The sequence below is a fragment of the Siniperca chuatsi genome, linkage group LG10 (assembly GCF_020085105.1).
Source record: "Siniperca chuatsi isolate FFG_IHB_CAS linkage group LG10, ASM2008510v1, whole genome shotgun sequence".
Taxonomy (NCBI): domain Eukaryota; kingdom Metazoa; phylum Chordata; class Actinopteri; order Centrarchiformes; family Sinipercidae; genus Siniperca; species Siniperca chuatsi.
Genome location: NC_058051.1, coordinates 24,825,609 through 24,842,240, shown reverse-complemented (window position 1 = coordinate 24,842,240; position 16,632 = coordinate 24,825,609). Strand labels below are relative to the sequence as shown.

General features: G+C 38.2%; 2 protein-coding genes across 3 annotated transcripts; both read right to left on the bottom strand.

Moving 5' to 3' along the window:
* Positions 1 to 1,208: 1,208 nt before the first annotated feature.
* On the bottom strand, positions 1,209 to 7,411 carry ythdf1 (YTH N(6)-methyladenosine RNA binding protein 1). The gene is made up of 6 exons (XM_044211544.1): positions 7,002 to 7,411; positions 6,579 to 6,606; positions 5,809 to 5,903; positions 4,036 to 5,694; positions 3,153 to 3,197; positions 1,209 to 2,736 (listed from the first exon to the last, which is right to left on the bottom strand). The coding sequence occupies exons 1-6, from the start codon at positions 7,029 to 7,031 to the stop codon at positions 2,722 to 2,724; spliced, it is 1,872 nt and encodes a 623-aa protein (XP_044067479.1). The 5' UTR covers positions 7,032 to 7,411; the 3' UTR covers positions 1,209 to 2,721.
* A 260-nt stretch (positions 7,412 to 7,671) lies between these two features.
* On the bottom strand, positions 7,672 to 15,205 carry nkain5 (sodium/potassium transporting ATPase interacting 5). Of its 2 annotated transcripts, XM_044211547.1 has the most exons (7): positions 14,957 to 15,204; positions 13,730 to 13,867; positions 12,328 to 12,408; positions 10,541 to 10,738; positions 8,593 to 8,653; positions 8,322 to 8,392; positions 7,672 to 8,204 (listed from the first exon to the last, which is right to left on the bottom strand). In XM_044211547.1, exons 1-6 carry the CDS (start codon positions 15,008 to 15,010, stop codon positions 8,337 to 8,339), a joined length of 588 nt encoding a protein of 195 aa, XP_044067482.1. In that variant the 5' UTR covers positions 15,011 to 15,204; the 3' UTR covers positions 7,672 to 8,204; positions 8,322 to 8,336. The 2 variants fall into 2 exon arrangements, with proteins under 2 accessions (XP_044067482.1, XP_044067483.1); XM_044211548.1 differs by lacking the exon at positions 8,322 to 8,392 and having other exon boundaries at positions 14,957 to 15,205.
* Between the last annotated feature and the right edge of the window lie 1,427 nt (positions 15,206 to 16,632).

Here is a 16,632-nt window from a genome sequence, read left to right as displayed (position 1 = left end):
ACTAATTATTATATAAATCGTTTGGTTTATTAATAGTCAGAAAATAGGTCAATGAAATCCTAGTTTACAGGGTCCAAGGTGATGACTATATAGCTGGAACGATTCGTCTATTAGTCGTTTTTCAAACAAAAATGCCAAACATTTCCAGATTCCAGCGTCTAAAAACAGGAGGATTTTCTGCTTTTCTTTCTCACATATCAAAGGTTATCTTTGGGTTTTGGACTGTTGGTCAGACAAAATGGCCATTTTTTTCAATATTTTTTGACATTTCAAACAATGAATCCAAAATAAATAATTAATCGATAATGAAAATAATTAATTGCAGCCCTTGTGAGGACTTCCGGTGTCTTGTTTTGTCTGACCAGCAGTCCAAGCCCCAAAGATATTCAGTTTGCTATGGTTTAAAACAGAGAAAATCAGAATATCCTCACGTTGGAGGCTCATCTTGAGTATATTTATTGTCACAATAACCAGGTAAACTAACTTGAACACCACCCGCTGCTGTTGAGAGTGATAACTATGTTAGAAAGCGAGCAGAGGAGTCAGAATAAATATCTGAAAGTGCTAATCAATTGTTGAAATGTTCCGTTTATGTCATTACAAGTGGCAGAGACTGCAAAGTGAACCAAAAAGAAAAAATAAGAGGCAAAGATTAATCATTGACAATTTTAATTTCACTGTATGGAAAAAAAAATACTGCAGTCTAATAAAATCCACTTTTATGAAATTAATAATGTTAGACCAAAAAGGTGAATTTCTCACAAAGATGATGTCTTCATTACCAGTGGTGGGTACTTCGAGTACTGTACTTAAGTACAGATTCAAGGTACTTAAACTTGAGTATTTCCATTTTATGCAACTTTATACTTCTACTCCACTCCAGCTCAGAGGCAATATTATACGTTTTACTGCACTACATTTGTCTGACAGCTTTAGTTAATTTTCAGATTACAATTTCTCATCCCCCTTCCCGTCCAGTGAAAACCATGTATCTCCAAATGTGGGTTGAGAAAATTCTCCTACTTCCTGAACTAAATAAACTATTCATACCACTGGACAGACGTTATCATTTTTGGGAGTTGGAATCGAGGGGGTCGTATACTGTACAGACTGTAAATCCCTTTATAGCGAATTTCAGACTATATTAGTAAAATTGACTTGATCATGCGCACAACATCCTGATTCATAGTCATAATAAAAAACACAGATAACAGATAAGTATATCTTTAATAATGAGCATGATCAAATCTAAGAATGTGATGGTGACCTCTGATACAATGGATATTTAATTCAGGGATGACTTAAAACTTTTTTTTTTGCATAAATTTTCTATATTCCAATACCAGTAATATAACTCTGATTGCTCCACAGCCATACTCCCTCTCTTTTCTTTCACTCTTGCATACACACAATACAGCAAGCAATTTAAAAAAAGTCACAAACATATACCATATAGGCTAGTCTCTGTGTTTTCATACACTTGACAAATCAGTTAAGTATAATGCTACAGTTAAACATTTTGAGGCGATCTCAGTTAGAAATGCCAGTACATTAAAGCTTACATTTTTGTGAGGATGATGTGGACAGATTATAGCAATGAAAATGATGAGAATGCCAAGATTATAATTATGTTAAGAAAGAACAAGAAACAAAACAAAAACAAAAAATGACAGGCCTGGCTTGAGTTTTAAAAGCACTACATGCTACATTTCCTCCAGAATTTCATAAACAGAGACCTCTGTTGGAACAGCAAGGAAGAGAGGGACATAAAAGTCACTGTAACAGGGAAATAAGACAGAAAGCAAATTTTGTTTTTGATAAAAACCTGAACTCATACAGTATATTTGTATTTCCATTCTTTAAATAAGAAAGAGAGGGACCACCTTTAAGAGCGTTTGATCTCCAGACATATCTTCCCTGAATCTCTAGCTGAAAATTTTGAGGTACAGTTCTGGAAAAAACTAATTTCATTTATACTAGTTGCTGAAAATAAATGTCCAAAGGCTCCACTCTGGAGAGACAAAATCCCACATTTTCTCCACTTAAATGCTAAATTTAAATCAGTTGCAAGCCAGGTGATACACATCATTCAAAATATTTTTCTAACATTTATGCTTTCTAACATCACAGCCTTGCACGATTAAGTCTATGCATACAGAAACTTTCAGTGAACACATTCCTCCACCAAAGTAAGACACCCCTCACATGAAAAAAAAGGGCATTATAGAAGTTATTTTTTTTCTTCTGATAATATAAAATACAACTGGCCACACACAGATAGCAGACATTTGTCAAAAGTGTTGTTCACTCGTTAAGATTAACCAATACAAGCACTTAACATTTCTCCAACACACAAACCACAAAGTGAACAGTCACTGAATATCAGCAGCATGTTGTCAAGAGATTTTCAAAAACAGACGTGCAGATATTTGTTACTTATATTTAGTTAAGAATGCAAGTTCCAGGGTAGCGATAGAGATTTATGAGGCTAAAAAATACAGAAAAAACAAGAAAATATATATTATTGAAGCGATTCAACCGGTGGAACTAGCTTCATCCCTGCACGCATCTTAAAGACTGGGAACCAGGAGCAATGTGGGTCAAAAGTTTGACATGGGCCAAAGTCAACAAAATTAAATAGAAAAAAATATTAGTTTTCAATTTCTTTATGTCCTTGTGTTTTCTTTTTAAATCTAAATTTCGTCGACAGCCGTCTTCTGTTTACTTCTGACGATCCTGAAAAAAATAAATAAATCAAGAAATTAATACAGATTAATCAACATCACATCAATCACATCACAGACCCAGAGGACGAATGATTCAATATCATCATTAATCCGACTTTCAGTGGAATTACATTGTGATAATTTGACCATATTATGTTATCGTTTTTGTCTAAATGAATGATTCTGAGCAAATTTTAATTATAGACAAAGTTTTTTTTACACATGTGAAGAGTTTTGTCTGGTGTGATACATAACAGTGGAACACAGTTAAATGCATTAAAGATCAATTTGATTACTTCATGTATGTGATTTTTCATACATTTGTCATACAGTGATATATATCAACATCAGAAAAATACTCGTATTAAAATTCTCGTCTCAACCGGCCCTCACCCAGAGAGAGAGAATTAAGATAACAGACTTTACCTGATCAATTCGGGATCGGCTCTGTATTGAGGCAGGCTCATAGCTCTGTTAAAAAAAACATGCAAAGCTTTATTGAAAAGTCACATTAGAAATACACATCTCATCACTTTTGATGCTACAATATTTAAATATTTCATGGGCAAACTTTTCAATCACTTCAAATCAATGACCAATGGATAGAAAACAAATGAAAAGAAGAAAAACCAGCTTACAAATAAGACACTGTACAAATATTATTGGGCAGGGAGGGGGTGGTCAGAAAAGGGGACGGCCATTTTTATTTTCGCTTAAGGGAGGATAGTTTGACTTTTTGGGAGAGCAGGGTAGGGTCTAATTTTTTTCTTACCCTATATTCATGTTTTATTTCCGCCTTCCCTTCTAACATTTATTACATAATAAAAAAATCAAATAGTTACATCAACAAGAAGGCTTTCATGTTTGTCATGGGTCAGTGCTGACTCTGTATCATGGCTTTATTTTGGTCATCACAGTCAGACAAGAAGCTAAAAACAGCACCAAAATACACCTGGGTAACGAGCTTAGTAATGTGACTCAGAATTATGAAAGTGGTTTAATTATGACAGACAGAGAGACAGCTAATCGCATATTTGGCAACATCTTCAGATCGAAAATCACATTAATTTTTATTATTTGGAATCCGGGGTCGGGCAAAAATATTACGGTGCTTATACCTCTCTGCAGCCTCATCTATCGTAAATTTGGCAATCACTAATTTTACTTCTCGTCAAGGGGAGGGTCTTGCTTTTCCAAAAAGTTAAATATAAGGTTTCTCCCTTATCCCAATAATTTTCGTACAGTCCATAAATATCTTTACTCCTCTAATTTAAAAGTGTCATATATTAAGTCTGAAGGAAATTATTACCTTTTTCACCACCTCCTCCTCCTCCTGCTTCTTCTCATAGTGGGAAAAGTCATCAAAGATGGAGGTGGTGTGTTTGTACTGGGCGATAATCTTGAGCACCTGCTTTGCCTTTTCCAGAGGAACCTCTTGAGTGTCACGTGAGTTGGTGACTGGCTTGTTGTCATTGTTCTCCAGGCGGATGTGGCGCAGCTGGCTATTTGGCACGTCCTTAACAAACAACCAGTTCACATCAAACTTGCCCTTCCACTTGTCCTGCGCCCAAACGCCAGCGCTGGTGCCGTAGTCCACGGGTGAGCGCATTTCGGCCACGCCGCAGAAATGGCCGCTGCCGTTGACACTGAACAACAAGTAGACGGGACCTTTAGCGTTCATAGCTCTGAAGGCTGAGTCCAAACGTTTGTTGCCGTGCTCCGTGCTGCACCAGATGGAGTACTTGATGGAGCGGTGGATGTCGTCCTCAGAGTAGCTCTTGATGATGAACACGCGGCCGTTTTTCAGGTTCCAGTCAAACTCCTTGGGGTTGTAGCTGTGGGCTGCTCGCAGCTTCTCCAGCACGGGGTGGGACTCTGATCCCGGCTCTGGAGGCACAAGCCCGCACCCTCCACCTCCGTTTCCAACACCGCCGCCATTAGAGGAGCCGCTGCTGTCCAAGCTTCCACCACTGTAGCACAAGTTGCGGTTGCGTGGGGCTACCCAGCGGGTCTGAGGCGTTGGAGCGGAGTTGTGGTTCTGGTAAGACTGTGGATGAGGAGGTGGAGGACCCTGCATGGTCATCTGCTGCACGAGGGACTGGGCAGACTGTAGGGACTGTTGAAGGGGGGGTAGGAGACTGGGAGCATGAGAGTGAAGCTGGGGCTGGTGCTGTTGGTGGTGTTGGTGGTGATGGTGGTGGTGGTGGTGGGTGGGCAAAGGAGGGGCCATCTTGGTAGCAGTCCCTTTATTATCCCATGTATCAATGTCCATGTTGTGTTTAATGGGGGGTGGAGGCATAGCTCCTCCAGCTATGGGTGTGCCAGGTTTGATCTTGGTCTTCTGTTGCTGCAGCTTGGCAGGTTTACTAGCAATAGCAGCCCACGATGTAGGTTTTGGAGGGGGCACTCCAATTGGTGTGCCACCGTTGCCCGTGGCAACAGCTGCAGCTACACTGCCGCCGCCACCGATCACAGAGCCTGCACTCTTCACACCGGAGCCACTTCCTGTCACATCCCCACCTATTTTTAGGCCCAGCATGCCCTGCTCTAGGCTGTTCATACCTGGAGCCTTGCTCAGGGTGTCACTATGGAAACCTGTCTGGCCATCAGGGACTAAGGTGCCTCCTAGAGAGCTGGGTGGGTAGCTGTAACTCCCCCCATAAGCTGAGCTCTGAGTCTGCTGACCCTGAGAACCGCTGGTGCCCCAGGCTGAGAAGGCCGGGTTCTCGGGGAAAAAGTTAAACCTGTGAGGATAGATGCTGCTGCTGAGCCCACCTGGCTGCCCAAACACGGTGTCGTGCATGAAGTGATGGTCTCCATTGCTGAGGGGGGCATAGGGTGTCAGGTAGGGAATTGGTGGGTCCCCTCCTGTAGACCAAGGAGCCTCACTGAGAGGGTAAGGAAATCCAATGGAGGGGGCATAGTAGCTGGACAGATAAGGGTCTGTCATTGATTGATAGCTGTTATTCTACAAACAAAAATAGAATTAAGATAATTTGTTAGGGCAACGAGATTTGTTGATAATCAGTTCAAAATAAAATAATTTTAGCTTCACAAAAGACAACTCAAAGGTGTTTCCTACCTGATTAGACTGGCTGGTGAGATAAGGCTCAAAGTCATTGTCATGGACTGTATCCTTTTGGTGGAGGGAACCATTCTGCACTGAAACTGGAAAGGCTGCAATAAAATCAAACTTTCTGTCAAAGCTGGAGCATCCGAATTTACACAACAACCTAATGATGCCAAGTCTATTGTGAAGCCTAAAATATCTGCATTGTACAAGTTGGAATTACAACATCACAGAATCCCCATATCACCTGAGCTAAAATTAAGTTACATTAATGCAAACAGAACACAAGAAGGTGCTCACTAAAAAATATGCAACTAAAATGTCTTCTGCACTAGTGCTAATAACTTGTTTCTAACATTTAATAGCTGGACTGAAACTATAACCAGAGAATGAAAAAATAAGTCCATGGGTGGAGCAAAACAACATGAATGATGTTTAGTGTTGAATATTTAAAATAGATTATCCTGTCTGCCGCAGAGTAGACAAAATGTGAAATGTGTAAGGTGTTTTCCATTGATAAACTGATGTATGTTCATTACTGCATACAACTACAATGCAAACATGTGGAGCAAAATATGTAATGATGCAAAGACATTATTTAATGCTATGTAGGCTAGATATTGTTGGAGTTTCTCTGTTGATATAAGGGCTACAACAATACATGAGTAAGTTACATAAAAGGTATCAGGTGACAGTTGTATACTATGATAAACAGGGTGCTAAACAGGTGCTACATCTTTAGATAAGAAAATCTGGAAGGTCAGGAGACATTTATCTCTTACCTTTGCTTGCATCTTGTCCTTTCGATGTCTTATGGTCACATTAAAAGGAGGAATGCATGTGAAAGGAGAAATAAAGAAAGCTTGCATGGGTCTCCAATGTTATGTCAAAGCTTCACACATTATCCTAGCTGCACACTGACATGTTTAGACGTCTCCTCTGAAACCCTGGCTGATATATACAGTAAAAAAAGCGCTGGGCGGTGTGTTGTGCCAACATTTGTCAGATACCCACTGGAAGCTGTGGTCCAGGCCTTTGGTTACCAGCAGAGACCAGTTTTCTAGCTAACCTCCCCTCTCAGTTGGCTAACTAGCTGACTAGCTGCCAATGGTGGCATCGTGTTCAGAGTGGGATGCACACACCGCACATCTCGCCTCTCTGTAGAAATAAAAACCTGAAGCTGAGCGTTTCTCCTCGCTGCTTACCTGAGGGTCAATACTAGCGGCAGACATCATTCATCCACCAGGTGTTGTGTTAAGAGACAAAAGCCCTGACAAGACGTACAGTGTGTAAGCTGCACAAACTCCGCTGTGTGGAGAGGCTAATAGCTGGAGAAGCTGCTTCCCTGCTCCGCGTTAGTTTGCTAACAGTTAAACACAGTTAGCAACAGCTATTAGCCGGTTAGCCTCTCTGCTCGGCGCGGACAGTTTGCTCTTCGTAGCCCTGCTGGCACTCCGCGCTGGCCTGTCGACATTAATCCAGCGGGGCTTCAATCCGCTCCGACCCCCTCACCGTTAAATTAAAATCCAACCAGCCTTGGTGGCCCTGCTGACTTGCCCCAACGGCAGCTTCATCCGGGGTCTGGGGGGCGGAAATGACGTCGGTGACGTAAAAGACGCGTCGCCACGGCTACATAGCAGCAGCAGATTAGTATGTTCAGTTTGTGCCCGTGTTTACAAAACATTTACTGATAAAACACCCTTTTCTTAGTAATTAAGCGTTTGAAAACTATATAAGAACAATCATAAGCATATAATACTGTGGCGGTGCAATATGTTTGCTTCTAGGAAAGACAAATTATCCAGAGCAGAAAAAAAGCAGCATTTCCTCGTCTTATAAATGTTTAATAATGAAGAAAATATGTACATCACCCCATTAAAAGGTGTATTGTAGACGTGGTTTATTTCACTGAATTGCATCATACACTACACACGTTGGGATGGTCACTTTTTCTAACTGAAATGACACTTATTAATAATTTATACATTTTACAAAACATCAGAAAAAAACAGCTATTTATTTACATCTTTTAAATCACACTTTTCTTTTGTACTTGAGTGGTTAATATCTAGTGATTTCTATCTCTTTTGAACACGCGCGCACACACACACACACACATACAGAGGTAGATGTAGATTTACTGCATTTGAGGCCTGAGGAAAAACACATTATGAGTAGGTCTACACTTTTTATACAGTGATATACTGGATGTACAGTAACATTCCCCTCTTAACTCAGGACAGTGTGTACAGTTTGTGCACAGTGAGGTTCAGCATCTGCGACAGATGTTTTTATTGACAACCAGGCCAAAGCAATTACACGATGACAGTCGATGAAGTTGTCTCCCCTTCTGCCCGGCTCCTTCTCGGCTTTTCCTCAACCACTTTATTTTTGTGGTTATTTATAATCTAAGCAAAAATAAGAAAAATACATTGTATATGAGATGTTAAACAAATAAGATGGGAAATGACATAGATAGAATGGGTGCAAATAAGAGGTAATGGCGATCGTGCCACTGAACCTACCCGCAGGACTGTACACTAGAAGATCAACTGAGAGGGTTTACATGGATGATGAAATTCACCAATGAAATTAACTAAAATAAGCGGGGAAAGAACAACATAAATAAATGATACAAAGCAAAACAATCACAGTGTAAACAATGGAATGGCAAATGTTGTGGAAAGCATTCTTTTATACTTTAAGGGGACAGAAATACTTAAAAATGTCTTTAAAAATGGACAATGTATGTCAAATAAATTTGCCAGATTTATCATTGAGCAGGAGCGTACTTACAGCTGTCTTCCTCATCTAAGGAAGTGCTGACGATGTAGCAGGCATAAACAAATCCCAGGAGCTGTGGACATTAACACAAAAATTATTAAAAGTTAATCACGTAGTAAAAAGAGGGTATTTTTTAAAATTGTCCTCACAAAGCATACTTTCTCTTGACAGTCATATGACAGATTTTATAGGACATTTTGACACGTCAGAGTAGGAAAAGCACAGATGTAAATAATAAAATTAAAATGAATTTAGCTGCTTTGTTAATGTTATTAGTAACACCTGTGCTTTTCCTACTATGACAAGTCAAAATGTCTGTGTGCAGATCTCATATGTGCAGTGAGAGAAAACTCATATCAACATGTATCAAAATGTAAAGTACACTGATTGAAACATTTAAATATTTATATATACAAGTAATAGTCTGTGTAATTAATCTATAGCAAAGTGACTACATCAGGTTGATCTCACAGGAAATATTGTGCTTATTTAAAATTACATGTTTTTCATCTGATTTGTATGAAAAGAAGTTGGACCGTGGGAAATCATTCAGGGATTTTCTTACAGTAACATAAACAAAGCCCTGAACAAAACCTTTCCCAAATGTTAATACAATAATTGACCCTAACCCTGAAAAATGGGTGACATTTTTGCATTGATTTGAGAGAAATACAAATTCATACATGTTGCAAAACCTATGGCTGTCACCTTTTGCAGTGTGAGATACAACAGTTTGCTGCTTTCATAACATATGTACAAACTGAACCTAATGGCCACAAGATTGTTTTTATTTTTTTGGATTGTGTATAATTTTGGTTTGTTGTTTAGATATTCTTATTTTTAATTAATATAATTATTTCTTAATGTATGTATTACCAATTCCACATATAGTTTTTAATCGTATGGCTTCTGAATGTTCTTAGTTTTGTGATTAACAGTACTTTTCCTACAGTATCTATTGTGTGTGTCTCTGTTGATCTGGGTGGGGAGCTGCTGCATACAGTCGCTCTTACAGAGATTAATACAGTTGTTTTGAATGCTACACATGCAGTACAGAAAGCTAATATGTACATTTAGGATGATACAGCAGACTGATGCCACTTCAGATGCTCTTCTACTTTTCAAAAGCAGATTTGCATCACTAATTGCCACAAACTAGAAGACACCGTATCTCAGTAAATTACATTTATGCATAATAAGAGAAACTAGAGGCGTAGCTGAGAAGCTTGGCAGCTGATATCCGTGTAATAATGTGGTGAAATTTTTAAATGTTCCAGATCTGTTTTCCAATTTAGTCCCTGTTGCTAGGCAACAGTCCATTCCTGTGTGTGCAGATGCATATTTATTGATATTAAAACAATATTGGGATGTAATGTATATTTACTCAAGTACTGTCCTTAAGTACACATCTGAGGTACTTGTACTTTCTTTTAAGGCCACTTTCTACTTCTACTCCACTAAATCTCAGAGGGAATTTTTGCACGCAAAAAATTTGAAGAGCTTGATGCTATGATGTTTTGTTATAAATTAAACTACCATACAGTATATACAAGTACAGCTGAAATGATTAGTTGATTAATCAATTCGTTGATTGACAGAAAATTAAGTGGCATCTATTTTGATAATCGTTTAAGTAATTTTTTAAAAACATTTTTTGGTTCCAGCTTTTCAAATGGGATGATTTAATTTTTTATTGGTTGTTTTTTTATTTTAATTTATTTTTATTTAGAGGGTTTTTTCTTCATTGAGTACATACAAGTACATTTTCCTCAATATACCCACATGCTTTTACTTCAGTAACATTTTCAATGCAGGACTTTTACTTGTAACAGAGTATTTTCACAGTGTGGTATTAGTACTTTTACTTTAAAAAAAGGATCTGAATACTTCCTCCACCACATGTACGACACAAAACTAATGTGATGAATGAGTTACTTGGTAAACTGTGACAGAGACTCACTGAAACGAGGAGCTGGACGATGCAGTGCAGGATTTCTATGTACTGGTATTCCAGCCAGCAGCTCAGCACGGTGGTCAGCTCCGGGTTCTGCTGGTTCTGCCACCCGGCGGAGGGAAGGCCCTCGCTCTCGCACCCCGGCCCGTTGTCCTTCCACCACGAGCGATGCGACGACACTCCCAGGGAGAGTATATCGCTGTCCTGCAGCGACAAAACAGGCAGAAGAGATGTGAAGGTAACTTTGAAGAGTAGAAAGTGTAAAATAAAAAAAAGATGGGAGAGAAATCTGACCTGCAACAAGGATCAGGTGTAGTGTGAACATGATGCTAGCTTCCTGTCTGGGGCCACTACTAACAGTTATTTTCATTATGGATTAAGCTATGAATTTTTCATTTTATTTTATTTTTATTTTTTACCAGCTGTGGGCCTGACTCAGTTTTAAAACTGTCTGTCCCACATAAAGAAGACAAAAAGCAATAAAATAGCATGAAAAGACAAGACAAACACAAAAACAATAAAAGTAACAAAGTAAAAAAAAAAAAAAAACATTCTTCGTATATAAGAACTGAGCCACAAACCTATATTTTAAAAGTGAATAAAAAGAAAACAGCATTTGGCAGAAAACAGCAAGAAAAATTATTTTAAATGTATTACACAGAATTTAAAGAGGTTGGTCGTTGAAACGTTCTTTTAATTATTACCATTTTGATCCAGAAAGAAAGAAATATCTGTATAAATGTTTAAATTGTAAAAAGGAGGCAGTATTTCTAATGTAATATTTCATCCCAAATTTTAGTATATGTACAGAAAAAGGATCGTAAACCATAATTATTATTAAAAGCAGGTAAAAGCAGGGGGTTCAGTTAATTTCTGATGCTCTGGTTATGCTCCCAAGTCTTGCAGAGTTACATATTGGCAAAATAGTAGTAGTAATAGTAGTGTTAGTAGTAATAGTACAAAGTGAAGAAAAGAGAAGGCAATTATGTAATTGATAGAACAAATCAATACCTATAATTGTAATGGAAATGTAATGCTTTACTACACAGTGATGAGTCCTGAGAGAAAGATAAAAAAAGATAAATCTTAAATGCTATATTGTTGAGTCAAGGTTCAATAAATTATCTGGGAGTAAGAGACCAAAACTGAAGACAGTAGAAAAAGTTTGAAAGAATAACTGCATGAACTGATTCATTTATAAGTCATTAGTATAAAATATCAACTAATAATGACAAATGCCCATCAGTTAGTTATCAGACTCCAAACATGTTTTAAAACTACTTCCTCAGGCTGACCATCAGTAAAAAAAATTTAAAAAGTATTTAAATCACAGCCTGATCATCGTAAACGTTGTATTTGTGAAGCAGAAACCAGAAAATTTGAACTTTTTGAAATTGTTTTCTGTCAACTAATCAAATAATCCGTTCATTATTTTAAGTTTTTTCTGCTAAAACCAATACTACTGACTATTGACTAATACTTTACTACTATTACTAATCATCATTATAATTATTTAATACTAACACCAATAATTTGTGTCTAACTATTGTCATCATCATCAATAAAGACCAATTCAATATGTTTCCCAATGCAGATAGGGGACATAAACAGCTACTGTCGCTTTATGACGCTAAATATTTTGTACCTGAGAACAGAAACACACTGTAAAGGTGTGTTATGTGACTGTTTCTGGAGGCAGCTCCTGAGACATGCACAGAGCTGAACACTGTATTTAGGAGCTGAAACTGCATGGGTCTCTAATTATCTGACTCTTATGTGACCATTAGACTTACCTTTGAAAGCCCTCCCAGATCCAAGTAGAGACAGCTAACAAAGACATTCCAGCCAACCCACAACAACGTCCACAGCAGGTACTGAGGAGACCAAAACATTATAAAATAAAATGAATAAAACTTTTTCAACATGGTCATAGTGTAACATATAGGGCTCCTCTTTTTGTCTCACAAATGTCCTAATTCTAAGTGTGTAAAGTCACTGGTTCCCACGATAAATCTGAGGCATCACAAGATGATTAAAGAGAGAAGAAAGAAACTTTTATCTAAATGTTGCTTTCTTCTTGTGAAATACTGGATACTATCACTACAAAAATCCTTCAAATGAAACAATCTGAGTCAAACAGTCTCATCTGTCGCTGGGTTTTATTATTATTATTATTATTATTATTATTATAAGGTGTTGTTAAGGGCTGTGACGATGATGGTAGTAATAATGATTGTTGTTATTGTTACTATTGTTGGTTAATTTTTCATTATTTATGTAGTACAACTCACATTGTCATACACATGCCCTCATGCACAAAGACAAACAATCCAATCAATAATACGCCAGTTCACTCTGCATATCACAGCAGTTTTCTCTTGATGATTACATGTTTTGTTTATCTTTGTTTTCCTGTGTTTGTCTTATCATATTCTTTTATTAACTTAATTACATATCATACTTTTGTCACATTTAAATAAAGGAGAAAAAATAGGTTGAACTGCATCTATGATGAAGGGTCAAAAGTGGACAGTTTTCATTTTAAAAGAATAGTTTGACATTTTAAGAAATGCACTTATTCAGTTTTTTTGCAGAGTTAGGTAAGAAGATCGATACCACTCTGTTTGTGGGCTAAATATGAAGCTACTGCCAAGTGATGGTTAACTTAGCTTAGCATAAAGACTGGAAACAGGGGGAAACAGCTAACCTGACTCTGTCCAAAGGTGACCCTGACCTATCAGCACCTCTAAAGCTCACAAATTAACAAGTTATACCTTGTTTTGTTTTTATCCGTACAAAAACCAAAGTGTAAAAACGTCAATTTGCTGTTTTATGGGGGGTTAGTAACTTCCTGGAGTCTTCGGTGGTTGGCATCTGCTCCCAGATTAAACAAACAAAAAACGTGTTTACTAGTGATCTTTAGAGCTTTTAGTTAGCAGATTTTGTTACCATTTGACTAGCTGTTTCCCCTTGTTTCCAGTTTTTAGGCTAAGCTAAGCTAACCAGCTGTAGCTTCATATTTAAGGGACAGATATTTGGGAGTGGTATCGATCTTCTCATCTAAATAAGTGTATTTCCCAAAATGTCAAACAACTCCAAGCCAAAAAAGGTTGGGAACCACTGGTATAAACCAATATTCAGTGCTTTAACACAAACTTTTTGCAAGCTCAAAAGGAAATCAGACAGTTCCCTCACCATAATAACATAACGTGGTCTGTACTGGATGACACCAAACAGGCCCAGGATGACCACGATGATGTGAAAGAAGTTGATCATGATGGGAGCCCACTGGTAGCCGAGGAAGTCGAACACCTGCCTCTCCAGCGCAGTTATCTGGAGGGGTCAACAGGGGCAGAAACAGAGTTTACAGACCTTGGCAGACATCCACTTTGTCACACCAGTCTGCGTAAGGTCAGGTGAGTTGCTGTGTTGCCCTCTTGCTTGTTCGATGGTGATCTCTTGCTTGTGCATCCCACAAGGCTGTAGTTTTCATTCATATAAGTTGTCAAGGCAACTGAGCCATGGGGGATAAAGCATGGAAAGCATGGGAAAAGACAGACCTGTTTATAGTGTTATGTCCTCTGAGGTCGGTGCCCCAGTCAGTCATGAAGGGGGGTGGGGTGGGAAACACCGAGGAGGAGGACAAAGTGGGTGCAGCCTTTTATTGTGGTGGTTGTAGTGATGGGCGGTCCCTGCTTTTCATAAGAACCTCCAACTACAACAAGCTTACTTATTAACAGGTCCACAAAAATATGCATTTTCAACAGGCCTATCTGCATATTGTTTGGTCTATAAACTGTCCAAAGCCCAAGTGACATCTTGTCTGAGCAACAATCCAAAACTCAAAGATATTCACTTTACTTTGAGAGAATACCAAGAAAACCTGCAAAAATGAGCATTTGAGAAGCTGGAACCAGTGAATTTTTGGCATTTTTGCTTAAAAATAATCAATTGATTATCAACATTGTAATTTTCTCTGGATCAACTAATTGATAAATGTACTAATCGTTTCAGCTCTGATTTCTTATATTAAATTTCAGTTTGCATTTGATGTAGAAACCTGAATTAATAATAACAATGTGAATGGAAGGTCATCAAGTATAACACCAAAGAATGAGTTTAACAGGTATTTAAGTTGGTTTTTGGTGATTATTAAAGTATTCTAGCCTATGGGCTAAATGTAAGATTTTATATTGTCAAAAATATAAAACATGAGGCTTCAAACCACCAACAAAGGAACTTTCTTTTATAATAAACAACAAGTCTTATTTAATGAATTAAAAAAGTAGCTTAATTTGTGATTTTCATTAGTAAAAGTTGCTTGCTAAGTATCACCAGAGGGGAAAACATAGCGGCTGGCCTGATGTGTAAGCAGATGTGTTTGTGTCGAAGCATCATGTGTGAGAGAGAAAAACATCTCACCAACTGCAGGCAACACAGGAGGATCAGCATGCATCGTGCCGAGCAGCACCCCATCTTCTTCTTCCTCTCTGCTCCCGCTGGGTCTGATGATGATGAGGATGTGGATAACAACAGTGAAGGGACTGGATTTTAAAATCAGCTCAAACACAAGGGGCGAAGCTGCGAAGCTTTAGATCCATTGCCAGACGTGTGAGGAAACGCACAGTGCACTTTACCTCAGGAGGAAAACACGTAGGCTGTTCCTGTGTAGAAACTACGGGGAAGGGGCGGGGGGGGGCGGTATGAGAGGCGATTAATGCCACAATAAGCAGCTGAGGGGGAAACCCTGAAGGACAAAATCAAAGGACAATACTGGTTAAAACTTTATAATACACTAATTCACAATGTAATTTCATTGTAAGAATCAGGTACCAATAAAATACTAGAACTGTGGGGAACAAGGGAGCAACAATTTTAGAAGGAAGGAGAATAAACTATATTTATTATTGTAAATAGTGGGTACCTTTGAGGTACAGTACTGGGTAACAAAACAGTTTCCTTTCTGTACCCCCCACCGTTTTGGTAGCACATTATAACTGTACTTACTGTAATTACTTTATAGGTTTCGTAGAATATCAGTGTGTAATACTTGCCCGTACACGCCCAATTGTCACTACCTTGTTCCCCGTAGTCTACTATATAGGTACTATATAGGTACCTGACTGATATAACAAAATTACACTGTAAATCGTGTGCTGTATTATAAGTGTTGACCAAACACAATTTAATTAATACAATTCCTAGAAAATCAGGCAAAGAAAATGCAAATTAATGTGTATTTCCACCCACTACCGTTATGCGAACATTAGGAGTTGAGTGCATCAAGATATACAGTTGGTGGTGCTAATTCTCCAGTCGTGGGGCCATTAAACCACTGCAGAAGAAGAGATGAAGTAATTAAAAGAGCACCAGTCAGACTTAAAATGGTGGAAAACCATTTGGAAAACATGATGGAAATATGGCATTTATGTTTGTTTCTTATATTAATTAGAAGAACATTTGACAGTTTCATGTAGGAACTATCAGTAGAAAGAAAATAATTCCTACATGAAACTGCTCATAACAAATCTGTGAGATTATTTTGAGTAACCGGGTCATGATTTCTGGAAAGAGATATTGCTGTTGAGTTTTACAAATTAATTTTTATGGCACTTTAACCACCACAAGCTGAGTGCCGTACAGTTCCATTACATTCAAGAAATGCAGACTTCTCTACGGCCGATATTTTCAAAACTTGGTAACTCACACAAAAACAATCTAGATGGATAAATAGCACTACAGGTAAGAAGAAAAATATGTATTTTTGATTTTGGGGTGAACTGGCCCTTTAAGGGTGATTTTGTTAGCTAACTGCCATTACAGCCTGCACTCCACAAATCAGACATACTTGGAAATTGTTTTATTTTTACTTTTAGTAAAGCCAAGTATGGTCACGCCCTCCTGTGTCTCAAAGGATGCATATTTTATTAGAACAAAATATGTTTTTTTTTTGTCATTGCCCTCTAGAACGACAAATAGAAATGTTTTCTAATCTGACGCCTCTGTATGCCGGACGACATAATCTATTAGGGGCTTCCAAAATCAAAAATGAAGCTGTTTTTAGAACATCCCCCCCCATACCTCTGGTACAGTAGGTG

What these genes read in the sequence shown, in the direction of transcription:
- ythdf1 (XM_044211544.1), bottom strand. Translation starts at nt 7,031, where the DNA reads ATGATGTCTGCCGCTAGTATTGACCCTCAG. An exon ending in CCGCTAGTATTGACCCTCAG is followed by an intron (nt 6,607 to 7,001) that starts GTAAGCAGCGAG and finishes TGTGACCATAAG; the next exon opens with ACATCGAAAGGACAAGATGC. An exon ending in AGGACAAGATGCAAGCAAAG is followed by an intron (nt 5,904 to 6,578) that starts GTAAGAGATAAA and finishes ATTTTATTGCAG; the next exon opens with CCTTTCCAGTTTCAGTGCAG.
- nkain5 (XM_044211547.1), bottom strand. Translation starts at nt 15,010, where the DNA reads ATGGGGTGCTGCTCGGCACGATGCATGCTGATCCTCCTGTGTTGCCTG. An exon ending in TCCTGTGTTGCCTGCAGTTG is followed by an intron (nt 13,868 to 14,956) that starts GTGAGATGTTTT and finishes TGACCCCTCCAG; the next exon opens with ATAACTGCGCTGGAGAGGCA. An exon ending in TCGTCCAGCTCCTCGTTTCA is followed by an intron (nt 8,654 to 10,540) that starts GTGAGTCTCTGT and finishes TAATGTCCACAG; the next exon opens with CTCCTGGGATTTGTTTATGC.